Here is a 17,104-nt window from a genome sequence, read left to right on the forward strand (position 1 = left end):
TTGTTAAGTCTTACCTATGAAATGTAATCCCCTGGGATCTGGTTTAGAGCGTACAGCGGTTTGTACAATCCCAAGCTGCACATGCGTGAGGCATCTTTATTCATTACTTCACTCCACAGCAGTGCCACTCGCAATATGGCAGCGACGTTGACGTACGATGCTGCTAGTCATGTGGTGTCTAGTAATTCTATGTCTATGGCGCTGACGAGTTTGAATCAGGAAGGGCACTGTTTTAAACCTCACTTACAAATGTGTTACTGACAGTATTATTTAAATTCATCACCTCTGTGTTTATAGGTTTATAACAATATAAGGTATCCAACCCTAAATATTAATACTTTTTTACAAAGCATATTATTTAACAATTATTTATTGTGTTTATTCAAAAAGACTGAATTTTGGAAACTATCTTGGAAAGTAGTTTGACTCTCTAAATAAGCCTGAATAAAATAATACAGAAGTGAGATACGGGGTACTGTTTAAATGTGTTCTACATATTACGGCAAAATTGAAATCCACTCATCGGATGTGGAATTTCTAAAATGTTTTGGACAGATGTCAGGTTTGCTTTGTTGTTACCAATGACTTAATCTGCAAAAGCTTCTGATATGCAATAGCAAATATCAAACGGGTTGTAGTAATTAGTTTCATTAAAGGCACCATCACCAAAGGCTAGGCAACAGTTTCTGTAGTATATTAATATACAAGAGTGAAGAAGGGTTTCAACTGGCACTGTTATTCAGCGTTTCTCAGGACTTTGACTGAGATTAAAATGTTTGGTCTTAAATTGACAATAGGTGTGGGTAACAAAGGTATACTTTCTTGTTTGTTATGGTGCTTTATTTATAGTCTTACTTTATTATTGTGATTTTTATTTGGGAACTGGAAACGATGAATATGGCCCCTCTTTAATATAAGCATGGCATTCATTGGTATATGTGTTTGTATTTAAATTGTATTTGTTATTTCTTCAGCCATCACCTGGTGCTTTTTAAACATATAAATAATCCTGTACCACCTGTACACTGTCAATATTGTTAAAAAAGAATATAGATATTTGATATCAATTTAATGTTAATGCTACCTACACAAATCAAACCATCCAAGAAAACAATAAGGCATGCAGTTGCAATACTTCTCTTATTTATATTTTTTTTCTTACACAGTTATTTATTCTGATATTTTCATGAGCCTGCACTAAATGAAAAACACTAAACAAAAATAAACTGAATTGAATGTTCCTCTGCTAAAACATGATATTTCTCATTCCTGCTCTCCCCCTTTTAGATTATCACTTTCTGTTGTAGACCATAACTATCCCAAACTGAAGGAATAAAATGAAAAATGTATCCATGTGGGCGGCACGGTGGCGCAGTGGTAGTGCTGCTGCCTCGCAGTTAGGAGACCCGGGTTCGCTTCCCGGGTCCTCCCTGCGTGGAGTTTGCATGTTCTCTGCGTGGGTTTCCTCCCACAATCCAAAGACATGCAGGTTAGGTGGATTGGCGATTCTAAATTGGCCCTAGTGTGTGCTTGGTGTGTGGGTGTGTTTGTGTGTGTCCTGCGGTGGGTTGGCACCCTGCCCAGGATTGGTTCCTGCCTTGTGCCCTGTGTTGGCTGGGATTGGCTCCAGCAGACCCCTGTGACCCTGTATTTGGATTCAGCGGGTTAGAAAATGGATGGATGTATCCATGTAAACCTTAGCAAGTTCACATGGTTGAGCATTTAGTAAAATGTTCCCTGGTTAATTCCCATTAGAAGTATACTGGTTATGGCAGAGATACAGGATATATGGCAGGACAGTTTTTATTCAATAGACTGGAAACAAATAGAAATTCACCAAGAGGAACTGGAAACTATTTGTGAGGAAAGTGCTTTTGGTGTTAGGATCACAACCCTCATCAGAATAAAGTGATAGATATGATCCATAGGTTGTTATAGATTGCGGCATATGGTTCAAAAGTAACTGTATATCTCTTACTCTGACTGCTTGAGGTATGGCAATGGACTATAGCTGAGCTTGGTGATGTTCACTGTTTATTAAGAAAAATATATAGTTTTTAAGGAATGTCCCGCTAAACAGAAAAATCATTAAAATATCAATCAAGAGCTTTATAAAAACACATTGAAGTGATAAAGGATGTTGGATGTACACTGACTAGTTAGATTTCTGTCAATTACTGATTGTATTTTTTAAATCAACATCTTTTTAAGATTATCTTTTATATCAATGTCTATGATTACTAAGTTTTACTACTTGTTAATGTAATTGGACAACTCTGATTAGATAGCAGGTTGCCATGATAGTGTAGTATTTAGCACTGTTACCTCATGGATGCAGCATTCTGTTTTTCAATCCCTCAGTCAGCAATTGCCTTTGAGTCATATTGTCCCCATGTTTTCCTCCCATATTCTCAAAGATCCATTTTTACTTTTAAAGAAGTGTCAATATGTTTTTAAAAATCTCATTTTATTAAACAAAAGCAGTACATCAATAAATAGATAGATAGATAGATAGATAGATAGATAGATAGATAGATAGATAGATAGATAGATAGATAGATAGTACTTTATTTATAATAAAGAACAAATTTGTAATGGGCAACATCAGTTCACGAAAGGTCCATGGAACAAAACGACTTATTTAAAAAGGCAGGCTTAGTTATGGGACATACTCTGAACCCCTTGGAGGTAGTAGCGACGGAGAGAACGAATACAAAATTGAGTGCCATTATGAACACTACTGCACATCGCCTCTGTGACACTCTTATCATTAAGTACTTTCAGCCAATGAATTATTCAGTAAAACTGGGTCCGTTTTCTGTTAATGGCAGTATGTCTTTATAATGTCCGACTTTGAGTGCTCTTTTACTTTTTAGCCAGGTCAGTAATTTCCTTTTTTTTCCTTTCCTTGTATTTTTCAGGTTGGTGGTCATAATATTTGTCATAATATTGTAATATTTATTGGTTTTGCTACTGTAGAAAACCCAAATTACCCCTGGGGACAAATAAAATTCTATTTAATCTAATCTAATTTAATCTAATCTAAATACACACATGAAACCATAAAAAAAGAAGAAACCCTCTGAGTTGGCTAAAGATAAGAGAGCAGACACAGTGAGGCATTAAATACAATACGTTGTAACACTCTAAAAACTCTACCTTCCACGTCTTCCTACTACAGGTTAAAAGTGTTACATTTCATTCTGATTAACTGAAAAAGAAGAAGAAGTAAAAAAAAAAACGCTTCCCAGCATGCTTTAGTTATGCCAGCCTATCTTTCAACATGGCGCTGCGATTAATTTCTCTGCAATGTGGATTACAAGTCCAGAAGAGAAAACTGGCTTTCTTGTTACAGCGGGTCAGCTCATATCATGTTTTAAAGCAAGACATTGAACAGAAACGCACGCAGCACTGCCGAAGACAAACAAAATTTCAGGTAAGGACAATAAAGACAACTTTACTTCTCCTGAGGTAGTTAAGTCACAAGGGCATCGCAACGTGAACGAGTGGCGAGCAAAGAAGATCCTACCTTTGTTTTGTGATTTTTAAAAGCGCATATAGATAGTCAGGAAGACGTCCATTGAGCTAACTCTGTAAATTTTGGCAAAGGTTCTGAAACATCATCTGATAACACAAGATAAGCGTTAACTATACGCTTGTAAATGACAATAACAAGCCGGTAGTCAAAAGACAGTGGTGTCATTTTAAAGCAGCATGAAACAAAACCGCCTATGTAACGTATGGTTTTAACGTCACTTGATAGTAGCAGTAGGCATTTTAGGAGGCATATGTAATTTCATTCATATATAGCGCCCACAATAATAAATAAGGTAAAAAAAACTGTTCAACCCAGTTTAGGCGTTTACCTCAGAAATGCAGTAAATGCTGTCTATCAATGCCTTTTTTTATCTTTATGTTATGTGTTAATGTGGCTCGGGACTGGCGCTTATCTCAGTGAGTGCAGTGACAGCTATCACATCATTATTTTTTTGCTTCATATATCGGACCTTAACTATCTTAAAGTCCTAGTTTTACACTAAAGTGATCTTTAAGTACACATTTAGATTCCAGATACTGTTAGGCAAGTCAGTTAAAAATCTTATCATTCAACAGTACAGTTTATACGGAAAAGGCAAGTAAACTATTTGTTGAATTGAGTCTTTAGTTTGAAAAAAGTCCTTAAATATGATCTTTTTTATCAACACAATGATACAGTATTCAGAGAATTTTCTTTACTATTGTGCATTTTCATTATGAAAATGATACTTTACAGTAGTTAACTGTCGCACATGAAACTTTTCAGATGTGCAATCTTGAAGTGAATTTGCGACAAATTTAATCAGTTTGTTAAACTATATTGCAGATGGAAAAAAAAGTGTCTTCCTCCATTAGTGCTTTCAGTTTTGTATTGCCCGTTGTGCTTTGCACAGAAGTAGTGGGCAACAGTTTTGGCAGTAGCACAAAAAACTGCAAAATTTGCTGCTTCAGTTTTTGTGGTGGCAATTCACATTGTTTTTATATTATTGTACAGAGTGATCACATGCATATTAATTAATTGCAAATAGCTTTATTAGCATAAAAAGTTAACTTTATCACAAAACCCCATTTTGGCCTTGTTACAAAATGATCAGCTAAAAGTTTCCAACAAACGCCAGGACCATCTCCTCCTAAGGAGTCAGCTACAGAATTGTACTGACACCAGTGCAGAGCTTGCTCAGTTTAGGCAGCAGGTGGGTGTCAGTGCACCTGCATGCACAGTGAGGTGAAGAATTTTGGACAACAACTTTCTGTTAAGAAGGGCAGCAAAGAAGCACACTTTTTTTTACAAGAAAAACATCAAGGACAGACAAAAATTCTGTAGGAAATACAAGCATTGGACAGCAAAAGACTGGTGCAAAGTTATTTTTTCATATGAATCCTTCTTCCAACTGTTTGGGACATCTGGAAAATTGATTACCCGGAGAAGGAGAATGTGAGCTCTACCATGAGTTCTGTGTGACAACAATGAAGCATCCTGAGACTGTTCCATGGGTATGGTTGCTTCTCATTGAAAGGAGTGGGCCTACTCACAATTCTTCCCAAGAACACTGCCATAAGTAATAGTATGAAAATGTCCTCCAAAAGCAACTTCTCCCAATAATCCAGGCACAAGGCAAAAGTGATAATGAAGTGGCTCGGAGATCATAACATTGAATGTATGGACCCATGGCCAGGAGACGCCTCAGATCTTAATCCCATTGAGAACCTGTGGTCAGCTCTCAGTAAGCGGGTGGACAAATTCTGATCAACTCCAAGCACTAAAAAGGCAAGAATGGATTGCCATCAGTCAGGATTTGGTCCAGAAGCTGTTATCCAGTGTGCCAGAGCGAATTGCAGAAGTTATGAAGAAGTAGAGTCAACACTAAAAAATACTGACTCTATACATAAATTTGCTGTATTTACAAAAAAAAAAGCCTTTGGAACTTAGGAAATGTTTATAATGATCTATCTATCTATCTAATTATTCTTCAGTATACCATGGAAAATGTAAAAAAAAAATCTGAAAATGCTGAAGCAGCAAAGTTTGCAAAACACAACATTTATGTCTCTACCAAAACCTTTGGCCACAATTCTAAATTTAACAGAAATTATAAATTTGTTTTGTTTTCTTTGTGCATTTGCGACTGCATCAGACCCAAATTTGGACCATTTCTGGTGAGGGCCTTAGTTGCTTCCTGTTTGAAAGTTCAAAAATTATTTAAAGATAATCATCTTGATTATTTCAAACGTCTGTCAGTGCATATATGTTCTGTTGACCAATGTAGTTACCATATATATATATTTTTTTTACAGTAAGTAATTTTTACCTATTCTTAAACAATATTGTTAATAAAGTTTTTCAGCTAGAAAGTGTTTAGAGTTTAATTGCATGCAATTTTACTGAAAATAAATTAAGCAATTTAAACAGTTCTCAGATAGTAATAAATTACAGATAGTGTCTTTGTGTTCTGTTTACGAGTGGCAGCACAAAATGGGTGATGCGGTGTCGTTCATTTCAGTGGATAACCTGTTCAGAAACACTCCACTGTATATTGTGGGCAAGTTTCTAAAATACACCAATGTATTAGCATTTTATGTTAATTTTTTCAAGATAGACACAATTTGCCAGGTATGGCACTGGCAGAATAAAAGTGTAGTGCATAAATACTGGTTAATGTAAAAAGAATGTAAATGAACAAATTAAGTGGCTATTTTATAAATGGCTCGTTTCTTGTTATTGCACATTTGCTCAAGACAATCAAGAAATATGGTGACTGGGAAGGCTTCACTGTTCTACTTTATGGTACTACTCTAATTTACTTTTAGCCTTGTTTTTTGGAGCATTTTTTATTTGGTTAAGATCACAGATACTGTAGCTACATTATACAATGAAAAGATACACCTGTTGACAGAGATGTCTATTTATTCTGTTGCATTCATACTGCATACTACTTCTCTTAGGAGGCTCCCCCTTTGCCATGAAAATACATCACACACCATTGCGCTATAATCACCAGGGGCCTCATGTATTAACGGTGCGTAAGCACAGAAATGTTGCGTAAGAACGTTTCCACATTCAAATCGTGATGTATAAAACCTAAACTTGGCGTAAAGCCACGCACTTTTCTACGGTACCTCATACCTTGTCGTACGCAAGTTCTTCGCTCAGTTTTGCAGACTGACAGCACCCAGCGTCAAAGCAGCGCTACTCTTCTCGTGTGGTTTATCTTTCTGTTTCAGATCTACATTACTGACGCGGCTTTATAAATATACTGAAATTAAGCGCATATTGTTTATTAGTTTAACGCATGTGATTGTAATTAATCTGTAACAATATAAAGGTCCACAGAATGGTCAAACTATTCTAAATACCATAGTTGCTTTAGCGTTGTTACTCTCACTGCACCTTCTTCTTCTTCTTCTTCTTCTTCTTCTTTCAGGTGCTCCCATTAGGGGTTTCCACAGCGGCTCAACTTTTTCCATATTACTCTCACTGCACCACTTGGAGCAGCTGATCGGAAAGAGAATTATCGGTATACAACATCAAGCAGACGCGGCCTCAGCCATGCTGCCTATATGAACTGCTCTCACACGGCAAACGCTTCAAAACCTTTCCTGTACAGACCTCGCAGTTCAGAAACAGTTTCATCTCAAGAACTATAAATGCATTCAATCAGTCCATCAAGTGCTCTTTGTAGAACTGTTTGTACTTATAAGTACAATCACCTCACTGTAAACTTACACTACAGGTTATAATATTGCACAACATGAGCCACTTTATAAAGCTTGTGTTTACATATGATGACGATATCATTTTTAAGATGAAATGCAGCAAAATATGTTTATTATATTATACAGATAAAACATTAACTTCATTTAAATAATCTATATTGTTAATAATTAAATGTGAGGACACGGTGTCGCCGTGCTAGTTCACGGATTGTTCCTGCCTCGTGCTGTATGCTTGCAATAAATTATTTTATCAAAGGTCACGCACAATCACTGTGTCACCGTGTTACCATGTTTAATAACATGCTTTAATTCCTATCATCATGAAAATGATATGAAGTATACATCTCAGTATTTTAATTATTCAGAGAGCTGTAATATTACAAATGTGATGGATTCTGTGTCCTGTCGGAGGAAGAGAAAGCCTGGAAGCATGTAGTGATTCACACACATAGAGCACATGGAAGATCAAATACAAAACGAAGCATTTAACGTGCCACTTTAGTTATGATGGGATTTTAGAAACTAGTAAATTAAACTTTTTTAAAATGAAGTTTATGACGTTCTACTTTAATCTCGAAATTTCCACTTTAATCATGTAGTTTATTTTGTCATTAAAGTTGACATTTCGTCAACTTTTTCTCTCTATACCCTAATAAACTTTCATATGACACTTTTTTTTTATTTCGGGCACTGTGCGAATTTTTGAACTACCACAGTTTAAACCAACAAATAGTAAGTTTTTCCTTGCCTCCACTCGGTATTCGCTGAACTTCTTCTATTTCCCCCCATGCTTTTGCCATTGCCTTTTCACAGAATGCTGAGCTTAAGAGCTATTAATATTGATTTGCATATTCAAAGAGGCGTAATTCTGGGAGGAGACGGGGCCTGACAGCAGGCGCATGCACATGCGTTACTTTTCACTCTGACCGGGATTTATGTAGCGGAAGAACGTGGAAGTGGGCAAACGCACAGATTAATGCATCTGGATTTTTCTGTGCTTACGCCATGTTACAGTGTGAGTTCTACGCACGACGTTATACATGAGGCCCCACGGCTGTGGAGCTGGTACACAAACCTTCAACTCCAAGTCTTCAATTTATGGTACAACTGACTCTGACTCCTCTATTTGTGATTTAAGCCAGAAATGTTATAATTTTTTGATAGAGATTCATACCTTTATATCAAGATACCATTAAGATGATTTAGAAATATAGCCAAGGAATTACTAGTGTGTATAATGACTATTAGTGCTTGAGTGCCTGATTTTTAATTTATTATTCATGTATGGCTGCAAAGCCCCATTTTCAGCAGCAATTCTCTCAGTGTCCTAATGGTAAACTTTCTTATCTTAATCTTAATTAGTTATGTTTACACACTAATTGGTTATTAGAGAAACTTTAACTGTATTAGTACCACTGGTACCTGTTTTTTCATTCACTTGTGTTAGAAGGTACTGGCATTCTTAAAGATTAGTTCTGGGCTCAAAAATAACCAAAATGAAATGGATTCTCAAGAAACATGTCAGGTGTTGTTTTTTTGCAGGATGAAGGTTATTCCATGTTATACCACTGTAATTTGCAACAGAAAAAAGAGAACTCCAGTTTACCTTGTTGTAAACTGTAATATATACAGTACAAAAGAAACATACAGGTATTTACAGGTGTAGAACCAAAGATGACAAATACTAATTTACAAAGCAATACATAGCAGACAGTATACATTAAACGATAAAGCTTTAAAAGACACAAGGCAAGTGATTTCCACGTTTGGTTCAAGACAAAGAGAAATATGTAGACAGAGGTCCAAATTGCTGTGTACCACAACTAGCTAGATCAAGGGGTTTATATACCTTAAAGATGCACTTCGTACGTGACCAAAACAAGAGATAAAGGGGTGCCTACATGGGACACATGGGGTGTATTGTATTCAAATGTTTATTATGGAACCTACATTCTTTATGAGAGCTTCATAGACATTTATAACACCAATGTGAGTATGGGACGTGACTGACAGGTGCGTTAATAAATGACAAGACAAAGGGGGAGCACAGTTTGACAAATGACAGTAACAGCTAACAGCATGTCGGGCAGAACACTGAGTGTATACACTTTTCTGGTTAACTTTTGTCCAATGTGTTCTTTTGCCCATTTTAACCTTTTCTTTTTACTTGCCATTTTCACAAACAGCATTTTCTTTGAAACTTTTATCTCTAAGGTCAGCATCTCAGAATTGTCTTTTCCCAGTTGCAGATGACACTTGTGTTTGGCGTGTATTTAGAAAAGAAGTCAACTGAGGGCCAGTAAGGAGTTTGTTTCTCGTACAGATGGTACATAAATATATAAATACAACTTATTAATAATAATATGTCCTTATCCTCTTATGCAGTTGTACACCTCACCCAACCCCTTTTCTATACTGGATAGATCCAGTTCACTCTCTTCTCCAGTAACAGACACCTTTGTATGAAATCTTCAGCTTCTTGACAATTCTGGACCCAAAAAAACAGTAGTCTGACATGGTTCTTGAGAAAGATGTTTCATTTTGGCAATTTCAGAAGCCAGAATTCAACTTTAGGAATGCCAGTACCTTGCAACACAAGTGAACAAAATAGCAGTAGTTTCAGTAGTGCTAATGCAATTAAGAAAGACTTCTCTATTAAACAATTAGTATGTAAACATGATTAATTAAGAATAAGCTAAGGAAGTTTGCCATTAGGATACTAAATGAATTGTTACTGAGAAGAGGTCTTTCCAGCCATATTTGAATAATAAATTAAAACCTGTCATTTCAAGCAGTAATGGCCATTATAAACACTACTAATGCCTTGGCTATATTTTTAAATCGATTTAATGGTATCTAGATTAAAAAAGGTGTGCAGTTTTATCAGGAAATAAAAATTTCTGGGTGACCCCAAACATTTGAATGATAGTATATTTACTATGATGACTCAAAGCACACAACATACAAGATACAAAGCCTATTATCACTACCACTGTGAATCATCAGGGTATTTTTTGTTACCATAACTTGTTAAAGTGTGGCTTTTTATATTATTTATTAAAGAAGTTACTAATATTGAGCAACATTAAACAAAAGACAGAAATAACAAAATTAAAAAGTGGTTATATTTTTTTAAATTGCTAGAAGAAAAAAGTTAAATTAGTATACTGTATGTGAAATTGGAAATTTTAGCACATTATATTACAACTTACATTTAGTCCATGTCAGTACATTTTTACTGACTCTGACTCCAGTAACCCAATAATTACTTCCGACTCCACTGCCCTGTTGATCAACAGCCTGCTTTTTTGGCAACTTGAATATGAGACCATTCACTCATGGAGTTTTCCATATCCTCTATGTTGTTTCAACATCAGTCCTCTGTGACAGACATGCTCACAAAACTGCCAGCCTAGGTCACCTGGCAGCCCTCTGCCTTCTAAACATCAGGCAGTTTTATATGTTACATGTTGAATTCCACATAATTAAACTGAATATACGTAGTTACATATAAAATCTCATTCAGCTGACGGGAGCAGTAACATGGACCCAAATTCTTAAACAAAATACCTAGAATGCAAATTGAATAAAAGGGTCTGTGAGAGACAATTGGTAAGCTTTTACTTAACAAATACTGTACAGACATAATATTACCAGTATAATAAGAAACTCTTTAAAGAGTGCAATATAATATAGCAGCAAGCCCCTAGCACTCTTTAAATATTGATGATGTAGATCATTTTACAGTCTGAGGATTATGTATATAAAGCTCTTATGCCTACACTAGTATTATTATTATTATTATTATTATTATTATTATATATTAATCTAGGAATTTATTGAAAACAAAAAACTATATCTTGTGATAATGTTTGTTCTAAAGTATAAACCCCCATATGGTTTGTATTAATGGCCATGAAAACATGAGATCAAATAGCAGATTGAAGATTAAAAAAAAATCCAAGCTAATAGTGTCTAATGATGTTCAACAGCAAATGATGTGAAAAAAACAAAACAAAATCTCACGTTGCTCATGTTGCACAATCCATATTTTGTTATTCAGTTGTGTGTATAAACATATGTGTTTTTGCTAAAATATTTTGAAATTGATATTGAGATAAAAATTGTGCCCATCATAAACACACAAGTCTCCCACAGGGATTACACTAAACTTTTGATTGAAATTCCTCATGTTCTCTCTATGCTGCCTAAATAGTTCTTTGTAGGTGTCTTCTTCTCTGAAAAACTCTTTGATACTCCACATTGTGAAGATGGTGATATTGTATTCCTTTTATTTTCTGGCATGGGAGCAATTAAACAGGAATCATGAGTAAATTTAAAGAGGATTGTTATAATTCAGACCAGAGTTGCCGTCAAGCTGTGCGATGCGACTCCTTTCAATGGTATCACAGAGTGCCCTGCGAGATGAAACACCTCCTTCTGGGAACGCTGGTAACACCAATACAACCCTCAGCAACCTTCAGGGTCTTGTAATGAAAGGTCTCCCGCATCACATTAGGATCAGCACTTGCACCCGAATCTGTGAGTTCCTCACACAAACTGCATGCAAATTTGTTAGAAACAGCCTGATCTTGGAGTCTGGCCAGGTCCAGCCTCATTTTCCTAGTAGTTGGTAACCTACTGGACCTAAGCTGGATCTAGTCTAGTGCCAGTGGTTGCATTGAAGTCACCCATGACCAGAGAAGTGTTAACTCTCAGGCACCCATCAACCACCTAGAGAGGTTGTGAATAAAACGTCTCCCTCACTGAGACATCACTTATCGCTGTCGGAGCATACACTGAGACAACAGACAAGGCATTCAGAGAGTGCCTTAATCTGAGTCTCATAATACACTTGTTGAAAGGTGTTTCAAAAGACACCATCGGAAGGAGCCAATCCACCACAGCAACAGGTGCTTCCCGAGTATGACAGCCATCAGAGTGACCAGACCAGTAAAAGGAGTTCCCACCTACAGAGCTCTGGCCAGTCCCAGGTCTGCGCACCTCAGAGATTGCCACCACTGAAATACAGAGTATATGAAGCTCCTCCGACAGCAGAGGAAGATGTTTATCATACCCTAATGGCTCTTTGACGTTTTTTGCCTCTTTTGGGGATGAGGCTCCCGAGGGCTATCCCACCTCTCTTTCATAATTTGACCAGCTGTCCAGCAGAGCTACTCCCATGGAGAGCAGAAAGGAGTTTTGTCTGTTATCTGAGAGCTGTGTAAGGCACTGGAGGCAGAACCTTTGTGTTTTTCCAAATTGATTCTGGGTTTTGTCAGGCGTGTGTTCCTTGCTCCTACTCCTCAGTGCTTGCATGGACTGGGTGCTGGACAAGGTTGTGGCGTCCAGTGGCTGTGGGGCATCAGTTGGTGAAGAAAGATTCGCTGATCTTGACTTTTCTGATGATGCTCTGACCGGAGCTCTTCAGAGACTAAACAGGGAGTCTTGAGTGTGTGGGCCTGCGAGTATCCTGGATAAAACCAAAATTCAGGCCTTTAATGACTTCTTGGGCACAGCTATCAGCTGTATGACTGTCTGTTCAGAGAGTGTCAACCTTGTCGAGAAGTTTAATTACTTTGGCAGTGACATTCATTTCTCTGGTGACTCTTCCTATGAAGTCAGTGGACTGATTGGGAGAGCATAGCGGGGGGGGTAATGTGGCTCTCACAATATCTTTGCAAAAGGACAAAAATCCAAGTCCTGGGGCCTCATGCATAACGCGGAAATGTGCTCACGCACAAAAAAAATCCAGATGCATTAATCTGTGTGTTTGCCCACTTCCACGTTCTTCCGCTACATAAATCCTGGTCAGCGTGAAAGTAACGCATGTGTACGCGCCTGCTCTCCCGCCCCGTCTCCTCCCAGAATTACGCCTCTTTGAATATGCAAATCAATATCAATAGCCCTTAAGTTCAGCGTTCTGTGAGAAGGCAATGGTAAAAGCACGGGGGAAATAGAAGAAGTTCAGCGAATACCGAGTGGAGGCAAGGAAAAACGTACTATTTGTTGGTTTAAACAGTGGTATAAACAACAAAAGGAAGTTGATCGAGTGACATAGAGTGTCGGAGAAACTCGAAAGCTCAAGTTCACAAAGTTGCATAGTGCCCAAAATAAAAAAAGAAGTTGTCACATATCCAAGTCGCCGTGATAAGGCAAGTCGTAGCCCAATGTCTGAGTGTCGTATGAAAGCTTATTAGGGTACAGAGAAAAAAATAGGCACACAGTGGGGGAAAAAAGCAGCAAATGTCAACTTTAATCTCGAAATGTCCACTTCAATCATGTAGTTTATTTTGTCATTAAAGTAGAACATCATAAACTTCATCTTAAAATCGTTTAATTTACTAGTTTTTTAAAATCCCATCATAACTAAAGTAGCACGTTAAATGCTTTGTTTTGTATTTGATCTTCTATGTGTGTGAATCACTACGTGGTTCTTAAACCGGCTTTCTCTTCCTACGACAGGACACAGAATCCATTACATTCGTAATATTACAGCTCTCTGAATAATTAAAATACTGAGATGTATACTTGATATCATTTTCATGATGATAGTAGTTAAAGCATGTTATTAAACATGGTAACACGGTGACGCAGTTATTGTGCGTGACCTTTGATGAAGTAATTTATTGCAGCAGTACTGTCTTTTTCAAACGTACTAACCCCCAATTCCTGCCCTTACTTTTCTTTCTCCAAATACCCAATCACCACACAATCAGCTCTGTAATAGACGTTAAGCCATCTGTAAGCTTAGATGCTGAATCTTCAAAACTTTTAAGGAACATTGAAATATCTTCGTAGTACATGTTTAATTATTCTATCCTTCCAGTGTCATGCCAGTCCAAGCAAGCATACAGCAAGAGGCAGAAACAATCCGTGAATTAGCACAGCAACACTGTGTCCTCACGTTTAATTATTAACAATATAGATTATTTAAATGAAGTTAAAGTTTTATCTGTATAATATAATAAACATATTTTGCTGCATTTCATCTTAAAAATATTGTCATCATATGTAAATACGAGCTTTATAAAGTGCAATATTATAACTGTAGTGCAAGTTTACAGTGAGGTGATTGTACTTATAAGTACTAACAGTTCTACAAGGAGCACTTGATGGACTGATTGAATGCGTTTATAGTTCTTGAGATGAAACTGTTTCTGAACTGCGAGGTCCGTACAGGAAAGGTTTTGAAGTGTTTGCCGTGTGAGAGCAGTTCAAATAGGCAGCATGGCTGAGGCAGCATGTGTTTGATGTTGTATACCAATAATTCTCTTTCCGATCAGTGGCTCCAAGTGGCGCAGTGAGAGTAATATGGAAAAAGTTGATCCGCTGTGGCAACCCCTAATGGGAACAGCTGAAAGAAGAAGAAGAAGAAGGTGCAGTGAGAGTAACAACGCTGAAGCAGCTATGGTATTTAGAATAGTTTGGCCATTCTGTGGACCATTATATTGTTACAGGTTAATTACAATCAGGTGCATTAAACTAAAAGCTGCGTCAGGGATATGGATCTGAAAAAGAAAGGGTAACCACACATGAACAGTTGCACTGCTTTGACGCTGGGTGCTGCCAGTCTGCAATACTGAGCACAGAAATTGCGTACGCCAGAGTTTGAGCTACCGTGAAAATGTACGTGGCTTTACACCAAATTTAGGTTTTATACATCGCGATTTGAACGTGGAAACAGGCTTACGCAACGTTTTTGTGCATATGCACCGTTTATACATGAGGCCCCTGGTGTTTCCTCTCTTGCTATATAGTTGAGAGACATGGATGCTATCCATTGACCTGAGATGAAGACTAGACAGGACTGAATGAGTGGTTGGTCATGGAATCTGGAATGAGGCACATTACTGGCGGTGTGAGGGAGCATCAGATATGGCACTTCAACCATGTGGTGCAATTCCCCGAGGGTGATCTGCCTACTAGGATCCTCATTGTTGAGGACCTAAGTGGCTGGACCAGGCCAAGGGGATGCTCATGTAACACCTGACTGTAGCAGATAGACGGTCATTTCTGGAGGGTGGGACTTGACCATGTGTCTGCCTGGGGGGGTTGCCATCAAGGGTCCCGAGCTGTTTTGTTGTGTGGTGGGTGAGGCAACGTGCTGTACTAGTGAATTCCCCCCTACCTGACCTAACCTGATTATAATTTGATTCCATCAGTTTTCCAGATTATACTGGGCTAGCAAATTTACTTCAGAAACCTAAATTAAATTTGTATCATTGATTGGGCTGCCTTGGTAATATGATTTTGCTGTTACTGTCACTGTAGTATACTGGTGGAGCTGAACAGTCAGATACAGGTCTGCCTTTATAAGTACCATTTATTAACATATAGACACAAATGCATCTGCCATGGACTTCTCTCTAGCATCACTCCAGGATAGGATAGGGTATTGGCAGTTGAACCAGTTATCCTCATGGATGGCAAATATGGCCATAAGTAAAAGGTGCTGTTTTTTGTATTCTATTTAAAGCTGTTGAATATAATCTTTTAGTGGTAAAATAATTTGTTATGCATAAAAATGAAATGTGTTTTATTCCCATACTACATGCCATACAGTTGATGCTACAAATTAATATGTAAGGTGAGAAACTGTAATATAAGTATAGTTAATAAAGGGATATCTAAAAGGGTTTACTTCTGCTTTTGTGTTTTAATATTGAGTGATATTCAAAGCAGACCACATTTTTATAACTTCTAAGTCAATGTTGTTTAGTAGACCTCAAATTTTTCTCCATCGGTTCTCTAGGTGGTTAGCGTTCTAATTATAAAGCTGTTTGGTACTCGGATGTAAATAAAAGCAAATTTAAAGATGAAAACTCTTTAGGAATATAAAAAAGGTTAATACTTAATTCCCTCCCCCCAAGCCACAATGTCATTTCATGGAAAACAATGTTTCAGTATAGCTTCCTTGTTAAAATGCATATTGTAATTCAAGACTGCCCAACTAAATCAAGTATCATCAGTGGCGCAGCAACCAATGACAGGCCAGGTACATTTTTTTGTGGAACTCTTCCATGTTGGCTGTTCTCATTTCAAGAGCACTATGAGAACTTCTAAACAGTGTTTGTGCACTGGCACTTTTATAAACACAGAAATAGAAGCAAGAGTGTGGTTACAGTAAAGGCTGATTCATACTTCTGCTTCAAGCATACAATGATGCCCAACATGAACCTGCTGAAAAATGTAACTACGAATCACATTGATGCAGACCCCTATGACTCTGACTTGCCAGTCTGTCAACTACAGTATGTATTTTCTGAAACACATTTCCGTATGTCATACGCTGTTCTGAAGTAAACATGGAGCAGATTGAGGAAAGACTTATCAAAGAAGTTAAAAAATATTTACATGATATTCCATCAAAACACCACAAAGACAGTCAGATTACAAACAATTTATTAGTGCAAAATATCCGCTAACACCGGTTTAACATACCATTGCCTCAGGTGATGTAATCTTTTCTGTCTTTGTAGTTCAACAAAGATCATTTGCTGTTCGCAGTTTATTAATTGAAGCTCCAGTAAGAATTCTCAGTTTTGGTTCACCGTGATTTTTTGCCTATGGAATATAAACAGCAAATAGGTCTCACACTTTTCTTGTGTGCTACAAACACCGCCAACTAATGTTCAGGTATGTGCCTGCAGTGTGGTGCAAAGCAGAAACATTAATGGCTTTCTATTGTGTAGCCTATAGTGTAGGCTTAACACAGAAGTCTGTATCAGCACTTAGCCAGCCAGCAAACAAAGCAGAACAAATGGCGTAGTCTGAGATGCTGGAGTTTTTATGGTATAGGGCACACTAAGAAGCAAAGTATCTGAACTTTCTTGGATTCAGGCAACAATGT

At 37.4% G+C, this 17,104-nt stretch overlaps 1 protein-coding gene across 1 annotated transcript in view; it reads left to right on the top strand.

Annotated features, from left to right (window-relative positions):
• Window positions 1–3,245: 3,245 nt before the first annotated feature.
• Window positions 3,246–17,104, top strand: part of LOC120538159 (ATP-binding cassette sub-family B member 7, mitochondrial-like) — a 122,746-nt gene continuing 108,887 nt past the window's right edge. The window contains exon 1 of the mRNA XM_039767597.1: window positions 3,246–3,436. Within this exon, the coding sequence (XP_039623531.1) occupies window positions 3,284–3,436 (153 nt within the window). The 5' untranslated portion in view covers window positions 3,246–3,283. The remainder of the gene's footprint in view (window positions 3,437–17,104) is intronic.

The sequence above is a fragment of the Polypterus senegalus genome, chromosome 10, assembly GCF_016835505.1.
Source record: "Polypterus senegalus isolate Bchr_013 chromosome 10, ASM1683550v1, whole genome shotgun sequence".
NCBI lineage: Eukaryota > Metazoa > Chordata > Cladistia > Polypteriformes > Polypteridae > Polypterus > Polypterus senegalus.